This window comes from Halichoeres trimaculatus, unplaced genomic scaffold (genome assembly GCF_033239565.1).
Source record: "Halichoeres trimaculatus isolate MK-OKI-2021-1 unplaced genomic scaffold, fHalTri1.1 fHalTri1_scaffold_15, whole genome shotgun sequence".
Lineage (NCBI taxonomy): Eukaryota > Metazoa > Chordata > Actinopteri > Labriformes > Labridae > Halichoeres > Halichoeres trimaculatus.
This window is the reverse complement of record NW_027437193.1, coordinates 9,320,973-9,341,355: the sequence shown is the minus strand read 5'-3', so window position 1 is coordinate 9,341,355 and position 20,383 is coordinate 9,320,973. Positions and strand designations below refer to the sequence as shown.

General features: G+C 40.9%; 1 protein-coding gene across 1 annotated transcript in view; it reads right to left on the bottom strand.

Annotated features, from left to right (window-relative positions):
- lig1 (ligase I, DNA, ATP-dependent) overlaps nt 1-20,383 on the bottom strand; it is an 83,413-nt gene that overhangs the window by 18,713 nt on the left and 44,317 nt on the right. Inside the window, exons 19-23 of the mRNA XM_074689357.1 lie at nt 15,842-15,952; nt 12,003-12,074; nt 7,774-7,918; nt 7,177-7,259; nt 4,635-4,787 (exon numbers count right to left, since the gene is read on the bottom strand). Of these exons, the coding sequence (XP_074545458.1) occupies nt 4,635-4,787; nt 7,177-7,259; nt 7,774-7,918; nt 12,003-12,074; nt 15,842-15,952 (564 nt within the window). The remainder of the gene's footprint in view (nt 1-4,634; nt 4,788-7,176; nt 7,260-7,773; nt 7,919-12,002; nt 12,075-15,841; nt 15,953-20,383) is intronic.

Here is a 20,383-nt window from a genome sequence, read left to right as displayed (position 1 = left end):
AAAAGACGTCATCAGTAAGCACATCAAAGAGAGACGACCAGAATAAATGTGACAAGTTAAATTCTCGCAACACTTTCAAGTATTTACAGAACAGGCAAAGTGAATAAATAATCCTGATGAACCCACATTGTGACAGCTTTATGTCTGTCTGTACAAAAGAGGAAAATGTAGGAAACATTTCTGTCGACCATTTTATCTTAAAGTGAACTGATTCTGTCTCCATTTTCCAGACTGCAGGCCTCCAAAGATTAGTGCAGTCGCCTTGCATAGAGTCAGCACTGCACAAACACAACTTTGGGAAAGCACAAGTTGTAACTGCCAAGTTATCCACAGAGCTCAGATCAGATAGAAGAACCAGCCAGGGGACATCATAAATTAAAGTTTTGAGTCTCCATCTTAAAGTGGCCAAGATCTGAACTGAGAGTGTGAGTTTCAGGAGGAATAAAATGTGGCTGTTCAGTTTCAACAGGTCAAAATAGCCTTAAAGAGGGGGTGCCATACTTTCTTTCCATCTTAAACATGGGTATTAATAATAAATGTGCAGATTTTCAAACCGCTAGATATTCATGTAGAAGAAATTAGGGATGTACTAATCAGTATTGGTATCTCTTAGTCTACAGGGTATAAAATCTTACAATTGAATAGACATTTCTATAAGGAGCATTGTTTAGCCAACACTTAAGTCCTACTTTAATGTTATACTCCCTTTCAGCAGACTGTCTGCTACAATTTGGTGTTAGTTGCATGTTTGTAAGATAATTTGTTACCTGACAGTGTTGAAAATGGTGATAACCCAATACATATTTCATATTCTGGATCTTGGTATCCAGAATATTACCAGGATCTGGATCGTACTTTTACATCTGTCAGAAATTGTGGTGACCTTGTCTTGTATTGTTTTGCAAAGCAATCCGACTATTTATAGTGGAGTTATATACACATATGGTGAAAACGACCCTATCTCACACTGATAAAGAATCCTTAAAAAAAAAAATCCTGGATCCAGATGGTGACCCGGATCACCTCCAAAATTTAATCACTTCTTCTTTATCCCATTTGAACATTTCCTGGAAATTTCATTAAGATCCGTTTGTAAATCTTTGAGTTATATTGTTCAGAGACAAACAAACTCTCCCAAAAACATAACCTCCTTGGCGAAATTAACAAATATCAACCTCAGTTACTCAATATGTACTAATTTTTTGTCTTTTACATAAAATGTTACCAGTCTTTTCCCAAAGTAAGGCATGCAGGTTACTATTTAAAACTGGTATCAGATCAGTATTGGTTGATACCCAAAGCTCAGGTATCAGTGGCGACTGCTGGTCAGTCAAGGAGGGGAAGCTCATTTTTTTCCGGCCTACATCATAAATTTGTTTATTTAGTTAAACGTAAATTCTACCCTCCATTTCTTTTCAAGACAATGATCTGTGACCCTGTCGTACCAACCAGGTGTTTTTTCCAGGGATTTTACCAGTGTTCTATCAATGGCCAGCAGAGCTAGACTGCTTAAACGGCCTTGGTCCATTGTGTTGTGGGCATAAGACTTGAGCCGCTTTAAACAGGAGGAGCTCCTCTCTACAGGAGACGCTCCGGTGAAGGTTTACTTCAAGATCGCCGACTGGCTCATTTCACTATCAATCAAAAGGGATTCATCCAATCATCATGTAGAAGTCCAGCATCCAGGCCAGCCCACTGCCTCATAGAGCCCCAGAGACGCTGAGCGTCTGATGGGCGGGACAAAGCCCAGCGTTTATCCAATAACCGTACAGTTTCCACGGTGTAACAACCCACTCTACGCTTCCCCGCTGAAGTCAGATGACGCTCAGCGTCCGACTGTGTTAAAGCGCTGAGACGCTGCGGGGATGAATGAGAAGGAGGTGGAGCCAGTTACCTGTGATAGGTAGCTGATAGCTGATTCAGAACAAAAGATGAAGGAATTCTAGCTCATATTTTATCAATAAAATGTACACACAGCAGTACATATCAACACTTTTTTGGGGGACATTTTAGGGGAAGCTGAGCTTCCCTTGCAGTCTTACTGTGCACTCACACCAGAGGCGGTCTGAGCGTCGGTGGCGTCCAGCCTCCATTCATTTTCTATGATCGCTGGCGTCGAGGGGCGTTCGAGGCGGCGGTGATCACTCGCGTTGCGAGCGTCGCGTTGCGAGCGACGAGCTGAAGTTGGGAGAAAGTCAACTTTATGCAAATTAGCAGCAGCGCGAACGAGGCGTCAGCCAATAACAGGCTGATCTGTATTCCCGGGTGGAAGATTTTGAGGGGGAGAACGAGGATAAACAATGGAGGACAAACTTATTATTGCTGTGTCCGGCTTCCCGGAGCTGTATGATGTGTCTCTGTTTATCTACAGGGACATTAAAAAAAAAAAGAATGATTCTTCATATGCAGAGAGAGACATGGTGGATCCCGCTCTCCTGCAGACTGATGTATATGTGTGTGATGTGATTGACAGACCTGTGAGGAACAATGTGTTCACCCCTGATTTTGTATGTTGTTTGTAGTTGATGATTGTAGGAAGAGGTAGAAAAGCCTGTGGGACACCTACAGAAAGGTAAAAAAGGGGTAAAGAGAGGTCTAGGAGCGGGTCTGAACGTTGTCATCCAGAGCACAGCTGATCCTCCCAGGGTGACACATCTGCACCGCAGCTTGTAAGCCCCGCCCCTTCGGCAGCTCGCAACGCTTCCCCTGCCTGCATGCTTTTGTGTGTTCCAAACTGTCAAGCAGCGCGATGACAGCGGCCAGAGCGTCGACAAGCGAATTTGACGCTTCTGGTGTGAGTGTACGGTTAGAGCATTCCCCACCGGCAGGTATTGGTATTGGGACCAGAAAAGTTGGATCGATGCATCCCTGGTAGACATCTCTCAATCTGTCTGTAAACTGATCAAAATGGTTAATTCTTAAACCAGAACAAGAGTTTGACGATTTCACTGGTTCAGGACATGTTGAACAGTGGGCCTCAATCACCAAATTCTGCCTATAGCTCTGCCCCAGAGAGACAGGGTTTGTTGAGCAGAAAAAGAGGCTGAAATTAGTGCTTTTCATTGCTTAAGTGGACATTAACCCGCAAGATGAACTTAAGGTACTAGTTAGTTGGTTAGCAATAATTTGAATTTCTGTTCAAAGGGAAAGTTGTTGCTTAACAAAATTCCCAAGAAATACTAATTGCATCCTAATAAATTGAAAGCAAATTTGTTTGCAAAACAGGACATGAAGTAACCCTGGTGTGCTGCTGTAATAAGGGGAAAAACAACATCACAAACATTTACATGAGGTTATTTCCTCTTTGATGCTTGAACTGGATTACTTTCACCCTGAAGAGAAACATGAAAAGGATCTCAAATCCAGCATCATGAATCATATTACAGGCTCAGAGTTTTATATAAAAATCTACAACTACGCAGATTTTCAACATTGTACAAGGCAAGTAGTCCCATACGTGGTGCTTTTTGAATGCAGCCATACTTTTTTACTTATCCAGAATAGACATCTCAAGAGCAAAAACCTCAACCTCTGAGATGTTTTTTTTTTTTAACAGAAAGCATAAGACAACAAGGAAACCAGAAACACTGCCTGGAAAAGTTAACATGATGATTTAACATTTGCTTTAACCTCCATCTGCTTCCAGAGGAGCTGCTCAGTGGCCAACAGCAGAACGCTGCAGTTGTACCAGAGAGCTCCCAGGTGTGAATTTGTGTAAGTACATAAAAGTGTAGCGGGTGGAGGTGGTGAAAATGTGAGCTAGACGCTCGCTAAATCCCTTTTCCATGGATAAAGACATAAAAGTTACTGACGGAAAAAAATGGAGATGGAAGGTTTCTGCACGAAGGAATTTCTGCTCTGTTGTGAAGTCTTACTCATCTCAGACACACACATGAGTACACACAAGTGGTCACGCATTCTTCTATACATGCTTACCGCGTATCCTCAGATGTACCCAGTCACGCCTCCACACACGTTTGTAGACACAAAGATTTTCTTCCGTCTCATGTTTAGAGTTCGTGTGTGTGGTTGCTCCACGTTTGTGTGTGTGTGTGTGTGTATGTGTGCATTTTTGAACTGTCAGTCTCCTCAAATCTATCACCCAAAACACACTCGCACACATAAAAACAACCTGCAGCAAACACGCTAGAAAGAGACGTGAACAGAAAACACTCGACGCCATAAACTGAAGCTTCTTAGTGTGAATGCTTAAATGTTTCTGGAGAGGAGAGAAACAAACAAGCGAGGTTTACCTTCCACACGTTACGTGTGCTGACTGCCAGAGGGTGAACTAAATTATAGAGTTAAACATTTTGAACTCAGGATTCAACTGCTGCCAAAAAACGTCGATTTACATGCCTGGGCTATGAAATATTAAACCTGTGTGGGTGGAGATGTTTATTTTGGGTCTTTTGGTCAAGCATGATTTAAAAGTCTGTGTCCAGGACAATCAGGCTGATTATAAGAGAGAATTATGCAAATTTAATAATCAAAGAAAGTCTCAAAACTCAGACATTATTAAACTTGAAAACCGTGTTTGTCTTCGGGAGGAATAAATATGTTCTTTCTCATCCCTCTCAGACGGTTTTCATTAAAAGTTGATCAAAAACTCTGTCAGAGGGAAACAAACACACCTTGCAAACAGACTGGAACTCCTCGTTCTCCTCGTCGTAGCAGGCCAGCAGGAAGCCCCCGTATGTGCCCGTCCTCTTTCCTTTCCCCAGGTAGGCGCCAATCACACACAGGTCCACTGTGTCGCCCACCCCTTCCAGGTAATCCTTCTTCAGCTGAGGGGAGGACGGCAGAAACACATACTTCTTCAGGTTTTCATTAGAAGAAGCTGGAACAGCTTATCAAGGCACACTAAAGCACAATCAAAATTTGATTATATTCCACTACTGAAGCGGATAGAGAATAGATTTTAATATTAACAAAACCGGCTTAGTATGACTGTAAAATGTAACCAATTTTGTCTGCATAAATGAAATGCCAGAGGGCACAATAGTATATTGCTCATTAACAACTGAACTGTCAGAACCGCTGTTAAGCCACTGACTGGAAATGCTGACAAGCTAATCCTAGAAATGTTTGTGTCTTCCAGAAAAACTGGATCTGTGTCTGTTTGAATCATTAAACTGAGTGAAGAGCTAAGCTGTTTGGCAAATGTCCCTGACTAGAGATCTGCTCCTTACCCATATGATTCAGTGTGTCGGCTCTGTTCAGCTGTTTGTCAGGCTGAGCTATTGCTAAAATGCTAGTTTGTTCTTTCATTTGATAATGAATTATTTAAAAATGGTACGAAAATAAAAGCCTTAAAATGTTAACTCACAAGAAATAAAAGTTGTTTACAAACTTAGGGGGCATAAAACATTGAGTATGTAGTGTTACTAGTATTTGCTGAGTAGAGAGTGTCACAGAAGTGGATTTTCACTCCTGTCCTGTCCCACTCCTGGTAAAATGACTCCCATTCCCATTCAGAATGACTTCCCCATCTGTACCGCTCCCATTTTTTTTGTTTTTAGGCAATGAATTGAATTTGATTTGTTTTTACTGTTGGCTTTTGGGAAGTGTAGTTCTTTTCACCTGTGTTAAAGCGCAGGCTTGGAAATAAACTACAAAATGGCAGCACATGTCACATATTATATTTATCATCCTGATCGGTTCCCAATCTCGTCTGCTCCTGTTAACATTTTATCCAATCGCAGTCAAAACTACACGTCAATCAAGCTATGCTCAGTCTGCTCTCAGTCTGACTAAGCTGTTTACATGCAACCTAATAGTCTGATCTTTTTTTAGTTTCTTTTATACGGGGTTCACGGTTAACTTAGGCCGCGTTTCCCCCAAGCAGTACGGTTCGGCTCAGTACGATCCAGTACGGTTTGGCTTGGTTTGGTACAGTTAAGCCTGATCCTGTTTGCGTTTTCACAGCAAACTGTGCCCTCTTGTGGAAGGAGGCGTGTAACTCGGATGCCAAAAGCCGCAGCAGTAAACAATAGTGTTACGCCGTAGCAGCGCGACACAGTTTACCCCGCTAATAAATCCAACGAAGAAGAAAAATGCAACACAGTAAACAAAGAGCATAGATGGAAGACATGCAGCATTTCGTCCTCTCTGTGATTGGCATGTTGCTCTCTGTTACAAAGTGCAATCAAGTTTTGGAGAAATGCAGCCACTGTCGCACGGTAAGTGACGATTCTTTCAACCAATCAACAGTCTGCAGTGTGTTGCTCCGCCTTCTGAGAGCAGATAGGTTCAGTCTGGCACCCATACGAAAGGGTCCCAAAAAGTGGGACGGCTCATCTCGGTTATTTGGGTATTTGTCCCGGGATAAGTCAGTGGAAACGCCACAAAATGTACGCTGTACCAAGACGAGCCGAACCGGTCTGCTTGGTAGAAACGCGGCTTTACTGTTCCATTTTCCTCCACTGCTGTAAAATTATCAAAAAATAAGGTACGATTTGATTTAAAACCATGTAATCGTAAAATGTTTGATCTGTTTTCTACATTTCTGAATTAAAGGTGACTAAGCAATGATAACGACAGTATGATTGGCAGAAGACTGATTTAATAAACATAGCAAAATGTGAACATAGGTAGTCCAATTTGTCCTGAAAAGTTCAGGATCCACTGATGAAGATGGCATAACACACCCACCACCACACTTCAGTTTTAGGACAGCATTACTGTGAGAAACACTCGTCTATCCTCTTTTGTTAGTCTTCTGTTGTACCTCTAAGACGTTAATTTATCAGAGTTTTGTTTGTCGGCCAAGCATTTAATATCTGCAGCCTCATGCTGAGAAGCTGAGCTAACATTAGCAGCAGCTCATCAGAAATCCCCGGGAAGCCGACTGAAGAGCTTTGGAGTAACAACTGATTTTAAGGTGAAATGGCTTAAATCAGACTCCTGTGATTAAAGCTGCTAAAAACAATGTTTGTTTTGGGAGTGGGAGACCTCTTCAGATAATGCGGCTCTTGGTAGAAACCCTGTGATTGATGAGCACTGAAGGGTCGTTTTGAGCTGCTGAAATGTGCGCCCATGCTGCTGTTCCTGCGGTGCTCTGTGTAGCGTGATGCTAAAAACAAACACGCAGAGATGATGGTGACAAAAAGCTCGCACAGCTTAGGGTGCAGCTCTGTGTGAGGAGTGTTTGAGTTATAACGGTGTCACACGCACCTTGAGCCAGTTATGAGAGCGCTTTGCAATTTCATAGGTGGCGTCCTTCTCCAGCGTCTTCACCATTAGGCCCTCACAGGAGTCTACACACACATACACACACATTAGTGAGATGACAGAGGAAATGAGTAAGCAGACTATCTTTACATACATGCACAAAGAGGGACAGTACACGAGGACAGGTAAACAACTCACACATACACAAGACACACATCTGGTAACACCCCTATGACCTTTTTTAATATTACACACAAGAAAAACTCAATTACACAACTCACAGGTTCTGTCTTCTCTGCACACACACACAGTAATACAACTAAGCTCTGAGAAAGAAACAGCAGGCACAGACACACAACTCCTGCACACACCGCTCACACAATTTACACATGAAGGCAGCAGGCAAGGCCACAAATTAAATCAAACTTGCACGAAACACACCCACACACAGAGAGGGTTCAAGACACACAGGGACAGCAGGAAGGAAAACAAGTACACAGTTAGTGCGCACACAAAAAAGTTCAAGACAGAAAGAAAGGCAGCAGGAGGTAAACAAGAGAAGTATGTCTTTGTCTCACACAAAAACACACACACACACACCTCGCACGGACTGCTCCAAGAACTCTGCGATGGTCTCTGTGTTGTCGGAGTCGATGTATTTGGCGAACACGAACTCTCCCTCCACCTCAGAGAAGCTTTCTCTCAGCAGAGCCCGACGCTGACACAATGGCTGTCGCACCAAGGACTACACACACGCACACACACACGCGCACACACATAAACATGCAGAGAAACAGACATATCATCACAAATCGCACAACTTGTGTGTCATTACAACCATTTCCTCTTTGTGGCTGGGAGCCTTGCAATGACAAGGATGAAGTGCCATCTCAAATAGCTGCCCACACACACACACAAACCCAAAGTAAACTCACTGAGACTCAGTCACGACGGCTTTGAACACACATACAAACACCCACACACATAAGTACAGTCTCATACCAGCAGAAAACACACAATCTTAGCTCCTCTGTGTTCAACCACCTACCTTCTCTAGCTTCCAGGGAATTCAGACTTTGTGCATTGAAGTAAATTGATGAAATGACCACAAAATGTTCAACATGAAACAGACCCAAAAAGTCTTTAGGGATATTGTAAGTGCACACTCTTGCTCTTGTCATCATGTAGCAGCACTAATGCAGCCTCTGCATATTGCAGCAGAAGAAAAGGCATAAAAACTTTATAGTTAAGTTTAGCTTTAAACACAATGATGGGTTCATTTAGGGGAAAGGGAGCTTGCTGATGCAGAATCTAACAGGACTGTGGCCAAGACTGGAGATGAGGTGAAGTTTCAAACCCTGTAGTAACATTAGCATGTTTTATTAGAGGTGTCCCAGTCCGATATTGGTATCGGATATTGGTCCGATACCAGCAAAAAAACAAGTATCGGTATCATATCGGAATGCACCTAAAATCTCCGATACCAGCAGTTTCTGTTTCCCATTGGTTCATAATAAATGGGTCAGTTTTTCCTCATACCTACTGTTGCTGACTACTGTTCTTTGTTTGAATAATATCACTTAATCAAGCCTTTTCTAACACGACAGACATACAACAAAATAGGTAATAAAAGTATGCATGTTTAATGCTGATATCATGTTGGATTAATATCGGTATCGGCCAATACTCAATACTGCAGTATTGGTATCAAAAGTGAAAATGTAATATCGGGACATCCCTAAGTTTTATTCAAGAAAAACAAGATTTATAATAAAAATAGATGCAGTTACATGAAGTTTCAAGGTAGAGCTGCTCTACACAGCATCATTCATTCATACATTCATTTATTCATCTTTCAACTCTGTTTTGGTCATTGCTTCCGTGAAAGTAAACTGTGTGTTTAAATACACCATTAGGTTTACGGGCAAATCAAAGAAGAAGCTGCTGTATAAAATTTTGCAAATTCTTTAAAAATTAAAAATATATATATATATATTTTTTTTAAATTTTGCAAATGTTTGCAATATATTTTTGTCAAAACATTTCAATATATTTTAAAAATAAAAAAATAAGACTTACTTACAGTTACAATTTTATAAATTAAAAAAAAAATCATTTAGTTAATTATTCTCTATTTTTCAACTATGTATAGAATTTATACACTTAGACTTATTGTCTTTATTGCGAAGATGAAGTAGTTTTTGTGGCTTCAGAATGATTTTAATCCAAGTGAGCTGAGGCAAAATGGCTCCTCCTCCTCCCATTGAAAATATGTTGAACTGAGTTAAACCTGATTGGGTCATCTTAACAGATTAAAATAATTTTTCAGAGTCTTATGATCTCTGTGCTCCAACAACATAAAAATAAAACAAAACAACGTTTAACTTTTCCTTTTTGGGGGGGATGGAACGTTTAAGGGTTACAATTTATAGAGTCATTGAACTCTTGGTGGAAGAACTGTCTGAAAAATCATCTGTATTTGATGTCAAGTTTTGAAGCCTATCGTCGATAGTTGCTAGGTTGGAAATGCTAAACTCAACCTCACGCTCCGACTGGGTAAACTCAAATACAATACTTCCTGAACTACTGAGTTAAAGGTAAACTCTTAAATGAGTTATTTAGACTGAATTCATTCTTTGTATCAGGCTGTTAACATTTTTATTTCTGCTGTAAAGATCAGCGCTTTTTGGCTGTCTGTGGTTTCTGGTACTTCCAGAATCTGCCTCACACAGACATCCAATGAAAAGCATTTTTAGCATTTCTGTATTGGCTTCATTCTTTGCAGTCAGAGGTTACTGCTTGGTAAAAGCTCAAGAAGCCCCTGCAAAACTCCTGATAATACTAAAATGCAAACTTTGATAGCAAAATGTCATGACCCTCTGTCATGTCTTCATTTTGTATAGTATATGTTTGTTGTTAGTTGTGTCTCTCCCCTGTGTGTGTGTGTGTGTGTGTGTGTGTGTGTGTGTGTGTGTGTGTGTGTGTGTGTGTGTGTGTGTGTGTGTGAGTGCGAGTGAGCTGCACAGGTGGAGATGGAGGATGGGCTCTACAGACGTTTTTGATTGGTGCTCGGCTGGAGGACGGGATTTGGGGGACGGCTTCGATTGGAGGGACCAGGCATCTCCATCTTTAAAAAGCCGGTGGAAGCCCCGCCCTCTCTCTCTCTGACTTGCCTCTCCCAAACAAAGAGCTGTGGGCCGCCTGAACGTGTCCTTATGAAGCCGTAGAGCCGATATTACTTGTGTGTAGCCAAAAAGGCAAATTTGCACGGAGAAGCCCGTTTTCTTTTTTTTGACTCTTTTCTCCTGTTTTTCGTGGATTTAGTTAGGTAAGAGACTTGTCATTTGTTTTTCATTGTTTCTTTTCCACAGGTAAGGTTAGATTCATAAGATCGCTTTGTTTGTTGTTTTGGGCTGTGCTCTCGGTCAGACAATAAAACTCTTGTCCTGATTTGAAAACAGTTTTCTTTGGCCTTTGTTGGGATTGGGCAAGCAGAGAGGGCTCTGCATGTTGTGTCCTGGGCACCCCTAGGCCGGGGACGTAACAAAAATCAAACATGTTTACAGCCTGGTTTGGAAATGTTTAGGGAATTTTGGCCACCTTTAGTCTATTTCTTTATTCCTACACACAGTCTGCAAGAGGAACATGTGAAAACTCATCTGTTTCACTTGTTTTGAGGATAGGAGCCGTGCAGAATGTTGGGTATGTTGGTTTTACAGACTGTGGTGAGATTGAAAGTGAAGTGGAGTCAGCATTTCCAAAATGGTGACTGTCATCTTTGGGCTTTTGCTTTAAAATGCCTTTCCGGGTGACATCACTATGATTGTGTTAGATTTTTATACAGCTCTATTAAGAGTTTCTATGTTCCTTGGCACATCCTGACCCTGAAGTGGTGACAGAGCTTCAACTGTTCCACTTCCAGTGCAAATGTACCCTTTTTTATTTGATTAACTTGATGTAAGAAGAAACTTCACTTTTACTGTTTGCTTTAAAAAACAAACTTGTGAGTCCAAGTATGGAGTCTCATCTTGTCTTCTGGGTCTTTAAACCCAGAAAATTCCCAAACATTGAACCAAGAACATGACCTTGGTTGCCTGGTGTTAGTCTTTAGGGGAAACACGACAAACCCTCCACGGGCTGGGAACAGAGATATCACTGCGACTGCAGAGCACAGGGAATTGGACGGTTGGAGTTTATAGCCAAGAGGAATAATTAAAAATAAAGACACTGAATAAAAGAAACCGCCAAAAAGAAGACACAAAATAAAAGTGTACAGAGACAAATTAATTCCTAGCATTTACATAAATGCTATATTAGGTGAGAAGAAGCAAGAAAATGGCACAACTTAAAGAGCCACTGTTGTTCTTCTAATTCTGTTGTTTTGTTTACATCCACCTGGGAAAACTTGCATATCATTGGCTGATAGAAACATTCACTCATTTGCATTTTCTCTGGCTGACTTTTAGCAAATTAGCTTAAAAAATGCTGTATTATTTGAATGGAGTCACACACCCTCAATCTTCCAAACACATGCCGTCTAAAAAAAGGCCCCGACTCTTTCTCTTCACTACCCACCGACTCAGACACACACACACACACACTCAGACACACTCCGCTGGAATTACAATGAGCATTACAATCATTATCTAGTTACGGCCTCCAGTAGCACCATCATTGGCATTCAGGGACGTTTCCTGCATCTCAGAGGTGCAGCAAGCACGCTCACAAACAATAAACCCGTACACACACACATGCCAATTTTAAATGACAACAGGAGCACTGAGAGATCCTTGGGTAATTTTTTCCTCATCATCAGCAAAGAGCCTTACCTCGCCGTTGAGGTAGAGGAGGTCAAAGGCATACACACACACTTGGACTTTGATCTCTGATGCATCCACGTCCTGCAGGGAAACATCAACACACACATAAAAACACACACGCACATTTTGATATTTTTCCCTTGACAAAAATATGCAAATACAAGCATCTTATTCACAAATCGCTACATTCAACCTTGGGACTTGTTACAAAGAGCTCTTTGATTTCTCTCCAGTTCATCTTGTTGCTTTTAATCACGCAGTCTTCCAGCCTCACCTCCACTTTCTTTACAACATCACACCTCGTTTCTGTCCTCAAGCTTCTCTTCCTGTAACACACTTCCTGCTCCTCAACTCACTCCAATCACATCTTCCTCCTTTGCCGCTTTCAGTTTTTATTTTACAACTCATCTAGCTGTCAACTCATCAGAGGAGGTAAGATAATGAGCTTTTCTTTTGACGCTGTTTAACGATTGGCAGCAGGAATTAGGAAAAAATATCCGGCCCAGTGTTTCATGTGTTTGGTAGCTGTGGCATGCTACAAAGAACAAGTTATTAAACATTTTTGACAGGATCCAATTGTCAGAACTGCTGTTATCATTCTGAAAGCATTTAATAAAATCCAGATTGAGTATCACCTCCTCATCTAAACTGAGGTTTAACGCTGAACTTTTGCAACAAGCTTAAGGCTAAAACAACTCACAGATGTTTTATTAATCATCTTTTGTGTGCTGAAAAGGCAGAAAACTTCACTTTGCATTGCTGCATAATTTCCCTCTCAACCTGTGCTGCACCTGAAAATTAACACGTGACAGAGTTCATGGAGCTGAGCCAATCCTTTTGATCACAGGTAATGGTTGAAGATATTCTGCTTTTCTTGCACTTTTCAAACACTTAAACTATAAGTAACAACATAATAACCATATGAAGTATAATATTAGGTGCTGGGAATGGAAACTGCAGGTTGTTTTAGGATAAAATACAGTATCCTGTATAAAGCCGAGGATGTGCAACAGTGGCTCAGTCAGTCATCATCTCTGCAATTGCAAGCCTGATGTATCCTTGAGCAAGACACTGGACCCCTGTATTACTCCTTTTGTGTTCAGAGGTGTGAGGCTGTGTATGAATTAAATAAGTTAACACTGATGATCTCTTATTGTCACAACCTCTCTGCAATCAGTGTGTGAATCACAGAAAAAAATAAATAAAAACGGACGTTATCTTGCTCAGCTCAAAGTAAGGTTGCCACAAAAACTGCTCCCCCTGGTGGCTGGCTGCAGTATAGGTCAAACACTCTGTCGCCCCAGTCATTGCAGATGGGCTGTGGTCAAACTTCAGAAACCTTGTAAAACGTTTCTCACATCTCTATGCTGTGGCGATTTGAAGATATTATTGTACTATGTTGTACTCAAGGCCTCCGTTTTCTGTTTTTTATTTTTATTTTTTAATTCGATATTAAAAGTTTTTTTTTTTTTGCCACTTTTAACGATGACTGACAGCTGCCATTCTTGTGCACCTATTTAGGGGATTGTAAGCTACGTCTAGAAGTAGAGCCAAGAAGGGGTGAGACATTCAAAAGAATATTATTATTATGTTATGTCATTGTTATCACCTGGCTCCACTTACATTCTCTCAGAGTCCCTCTACCTTTGAGCATGGCTGCAGGATGGCTGTATCTATATATATATATATATATATATATATATATATATATATATATATATATATATATATATATATATATATATATATATATATATACATATTTTTTTTTTTTTTTAGTGTGAAAGTGGTGTTGATGGGTGGATAAAACTAACAATGTTATTTCGGTAAGTGAAATTGCAGATCTTTTTTTTTTTGGACTGTGGCTGATGAGTACATATCTGACCAATCAAAACGCGCCTTGTTGACACATCACATATCAAAACATTCAACATGGCAGACCGCTTGGTTGTGTTTGTGTCCCAGCACCCTGTTCTTTACGGCAAAAGACATAAAAACCACAAAGACAACGATTATAAAGACGTTCGGAGAAGGATAGCTGCAGAGTTTGAACATAATGCCCCCAAATTTTTCACAATTTTGTGTCGTTAATTTGCTATTGGTGCACAAAAGCCTTAACAGTGTAAAACACTTCTCAAGACTAAAAAGGTGCTACACAAGTTGATTTACCAAGTTGAGAAAAATAATATCAAAGTTTGAAACTATCCTATAATGATGCATGAAGAGATCTGATTTACTGAGTAATCTGTTTAAAGTATTTTATCATCTTTTTACGAATACGAATAACATCACGTTGAAGACTTATTGTATTATTATCTCACAGATTAAGATAACAATAAAAAGTCTTTACCATATTTCTATGTGCCCCAACTTTTAACTTTTAAGGCCCTTGTACCAACACCCATACGTGGACTTTGGTATTTACAGATGCAAGAGCTCAAATGTCAAATTTTAGCCGAATCACAGCTGTTCAAGACAAAGATCCTTGGGTCGCCAGAGAAGTCACTTTGGTGAATTTTCTGGCACTGAACTGAAAAAGTTGCCTGTGTTGTGTATAAACTTGAGAGAATGCTTTGAAGGCATGAACATTTTTGTTTATTAAATAATTTCACCCTGAAAGAAAACTTCCTGTTGGCCCCCTAGTTCCACTGATGCTTGAATGTAGCAGGCTGATGTCAACTTTGTCCCTTAAGTTTGGTAACAGTTCTTCCAGTTGCATCATTTTATTTACTGATGTAACAACTGATCTCTTATGAAAAAGACTTTGTGAGGAAATTGTCAACAGCTGTACTGTTTTTTAATAATTTGAGAGTTTTTGTGAAATGTTTTATCAGAGATTTAAGTTGAGTATTGGCTATATTTTTATTACTTCTTTCACTTTCTTAGTCAACAGATAAGTCATAATTAAGTGATGATATTGTAAAATTGAATTTCCTTGAAGGGGATTAAGAAAGTAATTATTCTCTTTAGTCTAATTAAACTATATCTGAATGTTTGAAGAGCCGGTTGAACCCAGCGTTAATGTTCTTCTTTGAGGACGCAGGAGTGAATGTGATCAGAAACACAAAGAGAAATGCCTCTCCAGTCTGCAAACCTGAAGGATTTCTCTCCTGATTTATCCTTCTTCTCCTCCGCACTCCCTCATTACTTCCCCCTCCACCCATTAATGATGTTTAATTAGTCCGTATCGGGTTCCATCTCCTCATCTGAAATATTTCATTTCAGCTCTGACGCTCATGGAGGAAAAAAACAGGGAAGATGTGGCGACAAAATGCCTGGAGGGCCATACAATCAGTTTGTGCAGCAAACCGTCATTACAAATAATCATAAATTCATAGTGGCAGAAGCAGAATCTTGCAAAAAATCATCAGGATAATCATTTTCAGCCATTTTCATCATCATGTTCTCGATATTTGAACCCTCGTTTCTCCTTTTCTAATTTACGAAGACGTCGACATGCATACAAAAAGAAAAGTCAAAGGGACAAATTTTATTCTGATGTGCCTGGCGATGTGGAAAGAGGTCGTTATTTTGATCAAAACTGAAAAAACACCTCGCTGACATTTGCAGTCTCACAGCCGCTCTTCTCCTCTCTCCTCGATCCATTTGACTCCTCTGTCTCCGACTTATCAATCTCCCCTTCCTGTCTGTGTGATACTTCGCCGTCCATCTCCCTCCATCTGCTGGATCATTTCACTCGATTATACACCTCTCCTGCTTTTCATCTCTGTCTAGTTCACTCCCTCTTTAACCTTTTCGCTTCTTCATCAACTCCTTTCTACCTTTCCGAGACTCAGAGCTGTTCATCCATCCTCCTCCCTCTTAAATTCAGTCGTCTGAGTTCCTACCTTTCTCTTACGCGTAGTGAGGACCTGGAAGGGCTGGATCTGCTTCTTTTCACGATCCCAGGCCACTGCCTCAGAGTCCAGGACGCAGGACACCACAGAGTCCTTCTTCACCTTTTGAGAAACAGTGAAAAAGACAGAGGAGGAGAATTATGAAGACATGAAGATGTTTTATTGAGTGAGGAGGCTTTTCTGGGATTAAAAACACCAGACTGCAAAATCTGCTCTCAGACAAATTTATGAAAGTTTCATTTTGAGAATAGCAAACTTGGAGATTTAACCTCAGCGTAAGACTCAGTTTGGAGCTTTTAAAAAGGCGCAGATGCAGGCAATCAAATTGGAGACGTGCACCGGCTGTTTCCAGACCTGCAGATGCCCTCCATTTGTTACAAAAGGTTTTGGGAGTCAACACATTAACATTTCTTCCCTCCACACAACTCGTATTACTCCCTTCTGTGCAGACATCTCTGCTGCTGCTGCGTCTTCTCCTCAAACCAGTGACCAAAGTGTTAAACACGCCCCCACGTTTGGTCCGATGCCTACGCTGTGCCAAAAGCCAACCGCCTCACAAGAGACGACTTCTCTCAGTTTTTGTTTGTTCTGTATTTGCATTAACTAAAAGGCTTTGGCAGCTGATAAATAGAAGAGAAGAGACACTGATCGGGTTTAGGCCGGGGATAAAACATCTATGGGCAGATTATATTGACGATGGCTGCTGCTTTTCAAGATCAGAGAGAGCGTCTGCTAATTATCTGAGTCACCAAAGCCTCTGCGTGCAGCCTGGGGATGTTAATCTCTTGCGTCTTGGTCGATTTGGGGCCACCAAGATGCTTTAAATTCACAACTTGGACCTGAATGAGAGCAGATCAGCGTGCAATATCTAAAAGGTGATCAGAGGAGGAAAATCAACACATTAGAGGAATCAGAATGGACGCACCAAACAAACAGTTAAACTAATAAAGGTCATTACACTAAGTTACACATTAGTTAACAATTAATTTATTTGTATTAATATTAATGTGTTAATATTTTAATACTAATTCATAATTAGAAGCACTGAGGACCTGTGGTAGCTTTGGGAAAATTAGTTTTCCCTCATCATTATGCAAAATAATGCAGCAAGGTGCTGGAAAATCTAATCAGACCATCTCCTTTGTGCAGGGACCTTGTGTTGGTGTGAAGTTTCACTCCGGCTTTGTTCGTTTATTGTGTTCATGACAACATAATATCAGGGAAAACGATGCAAATTCAAGACATTTCTTTCAAAAACAACCGACGTGTTAATCTTCAGCAATCAATTTCCTCCTTGAAAGCTTGGTTGAAATGACAGGGGCTACTTTAATAGCACAATCACGGTCAATTCAGCATCATAAATTAAGTATCATGCATAAAATCAACACAATAAAAACTGTTTCAAGCTCTAATTGAGTACAATTAAATGCTATGATTTAATAAGGGGGTGTTTCCTCCTCCTGACGTGCAAATGATGCATCAAGTTTGCACTGATAATTGTTTTTCCAACACATAACCCAAGCGTTAAAGATGATGGTGTTCAAGACAGGTGAGAGACGGCAAAGGGGAGAAAATAACAAGAAATACAGATTTAGAAGCGAGAAGAGAAGAGTGAAAGAAAAAGGTTAAGAAAAGGAAGATGTGTCAAGACTAAGTGTGAAAGACAAATGGTGAAAGAGGAGTCAGGGATACACAAAAACTGGAAGTGAAAAGAGAAACATGAGAAGACAGCAGTAGGGGTGGGCAGTAAACCGGTTTCATCCATAGACTGTAAAAAAAATGATGTCCTCTTGCTTGGCTCGAAGTGAGGTCGCCACAAAAACTGCTCCCCCTGGGGGCTGGCTGCAGGATTGGTCAAAAAATCTGGCTCCCCAGTCATTCCAGATGGGCTGTGGTCAAACCTTAAAAAATTAATATTCCTTGTAGAAATGTTACTCCAATTGTGAGACGCAAACTGAAATCTGTAGTTCGCGGATGATAAGCCGCTACATTTTCCACACTCTTTGAACCCTGCAGCTCAAACTGTGCTGCAGCTAATGATGGATTTTTACAGTCAAACTATTTCTGTTATCAATAAAATATAAAGTTTTGCTGGGCTTTGATGGAGTTGAGGTATAAATAGCCAGCCTGCTCTTATGGACAGTGCGTCCGGACGGAGTGGCTGCTGTCATGTCAGCAGGTGTTTCTGCTGATGGGAAAGGGGAAACAAGTGTGTTGCTAGTATGCTGTAAATTTGTTTTTACTCCTCTTTTTGTCCAATAAACATGTAGCTACAAAATGCCTTTGAAAGACCCTTGTTCTGAGGATGAAGCCTGAGCGTTGTCCAGCCCAACATTATGTTGTTCTGTCGGGACAGGTTGTTGTTCTTAGTCTTTGTGAGTGATGCTGATAAATATCTAAGAACAGCATTAAATGATCAAGGAATCCTACCTTGGATTGATAAAGCTGCAGACCGAGCAACTGCCTCAAAAGTTCACAAAAAATCGATTCACAAAAAATCTAAATGTTTTGGTACCTAGTGACTGTGAGGGAGTGGAAGAGTAGGATTTTCCATGCTGGACATGAACACAGCATTTCAAGGTTATATATTGAAGAATAAATACGTTAAATAAAACACACATTTTATTATTGAACGAATTGATATTTTTTTACCACAAAAACACAAAAAGGTGTAGAAAGTCGGTACCATTCAGTACCTGAACAGATTGTCAGGTACCAGGCATCGGTACCTTATCGTTTCAAATGTGTAAGGTACCCATCCCTATCTGTCAGTATCTCTGTGTTTGTCTTTTATTATCCGAAAAAACACGATAGCAGCTGAAAAATCACATAGGTGAAACGTCATGTCTCATGTCACAGCCGTCTACATTACAGCAGTGGGATTTGATGGAATAAAAGCTCAGAAATCTTTAGTGCTTTAATAGACAACTCACAGGCTTCAGAAAACATACTGAACATAAATTTAGGAAAAATCACGGGACAACAATGTAGTAATGTTAATTTTAACAAATCAATGGCATTCAAAATGTTATCAATTAATTGCTCACCCTTTTTACATAAAATGCAAAAAGTCATTTTTTGTCAGTAAATATTCTCCATTCGTCAAACCTAGTTTTCTCAGTATGGTGCACTTTAAGGGGCCGTTTACACGACAACGGTTTTAGAGTGAAACGCAAAAGTTTTGTTGCGTTTCAGCCTTGTGTTCAGCCGACCTGAAACGCAAATTGTTGAAAACGGCCTCCAGAGTGGCATTTTTCTAAAAGGATGCCGACAACGTTGCCGTGTAAACAGTAAGTCGGCGTTTTCAGTGGAAACGCTGACGTCACACTCTGCTTCGCACAAGTGCATACAACAAGACAAAAGTACCGATGTTAGGATCGTCACAAACTGCCGTGTTGTGCTTGTGCTGCTCAATCTGCTGACTGTCTTTCAACAAAATGTGCATCTGTTGCTCCACTTTTGCACTTAGTATTCTCCAATACACCAGATAATCGGCTTAACTCTGCTTCGGTGGAGATCTCCCAAAAGCGGGTTCTGAACAAGACAGTTATAGCACCGACTACAGGCCTGGCAAGCTTACTACAGCGTTTTTAGGCCCCGTTTACACGGAGACTCCCGCAACGATTCTTCCTTTGCGTTTTCAAAAGCCACCCGCGTTTACATGAGGACGGCGTGAAAACGATCCGAGTTCATACGACTCCAGGAGGACAAGTCTCCTCTTCTGTTCTTTCTTTTTCTGCCGTTTTGTTGTGTGAGACGGTCGGCAATCCAACCATAACGCGCATTACCGCCAACTACTGGCTCAACTGGAAATGTGGCTGAGCGCGGAGCCTTCACCTAAAACTGCGAGTGCGCATGCGGTGACGTCAGCGTTTCACCCTGAGACGCTCCGCTCTGTGTTTACACGAAGCTGGATGGAGGAGCGGATTCAGATCTTTCCACTCTGGGGAGCGTTTTCAAAAGTTTGCGTTTTCACTGAAAACGCAACGTGGTCTCGTCTAAACGGAAGGCCAAAACGCAACGAAATGTTTGCGGAATCGACCGTTTTCGGCGTCGTGTAAACGGGGCCTTAGTCTCTCTGTGTTTCTGTGAAAACGCAGATCATTTTCACTGTGTTTTAGCATTTTAAGATGAAACGTTGTTGTGTAATTGGGGCCTAGGCTTGAAATGGGATAAGCTACTCTTCCAAAGCACATTGTGGGCAAAGGCCCTTTTCTAACACAGAAGTAGACATTTTCCACCTGCTAGGTAGGATGTGTACACTTATAAAACGCAACAGAATCAGAATTATGTTTTGAAAAGACTTCACTTATTTCATGTCAGAAAACCGCGATTTAATACCGTTATCGCAACATGAAGGAAAAATACTGTGATATGAATTTTAGGTCGTATCGCCCACCCCTGACAGCAGCCAAGAGAGCGGACAGGCAATGAGGAAAAAAAAAGAGAATTTTTAAGGAGTGAGGAGGGAACCAGAGGAGTGGTGAGAAGGGGGATGGTGTAAAAGAGACTGGGAGAAGGTAAAAATCACAG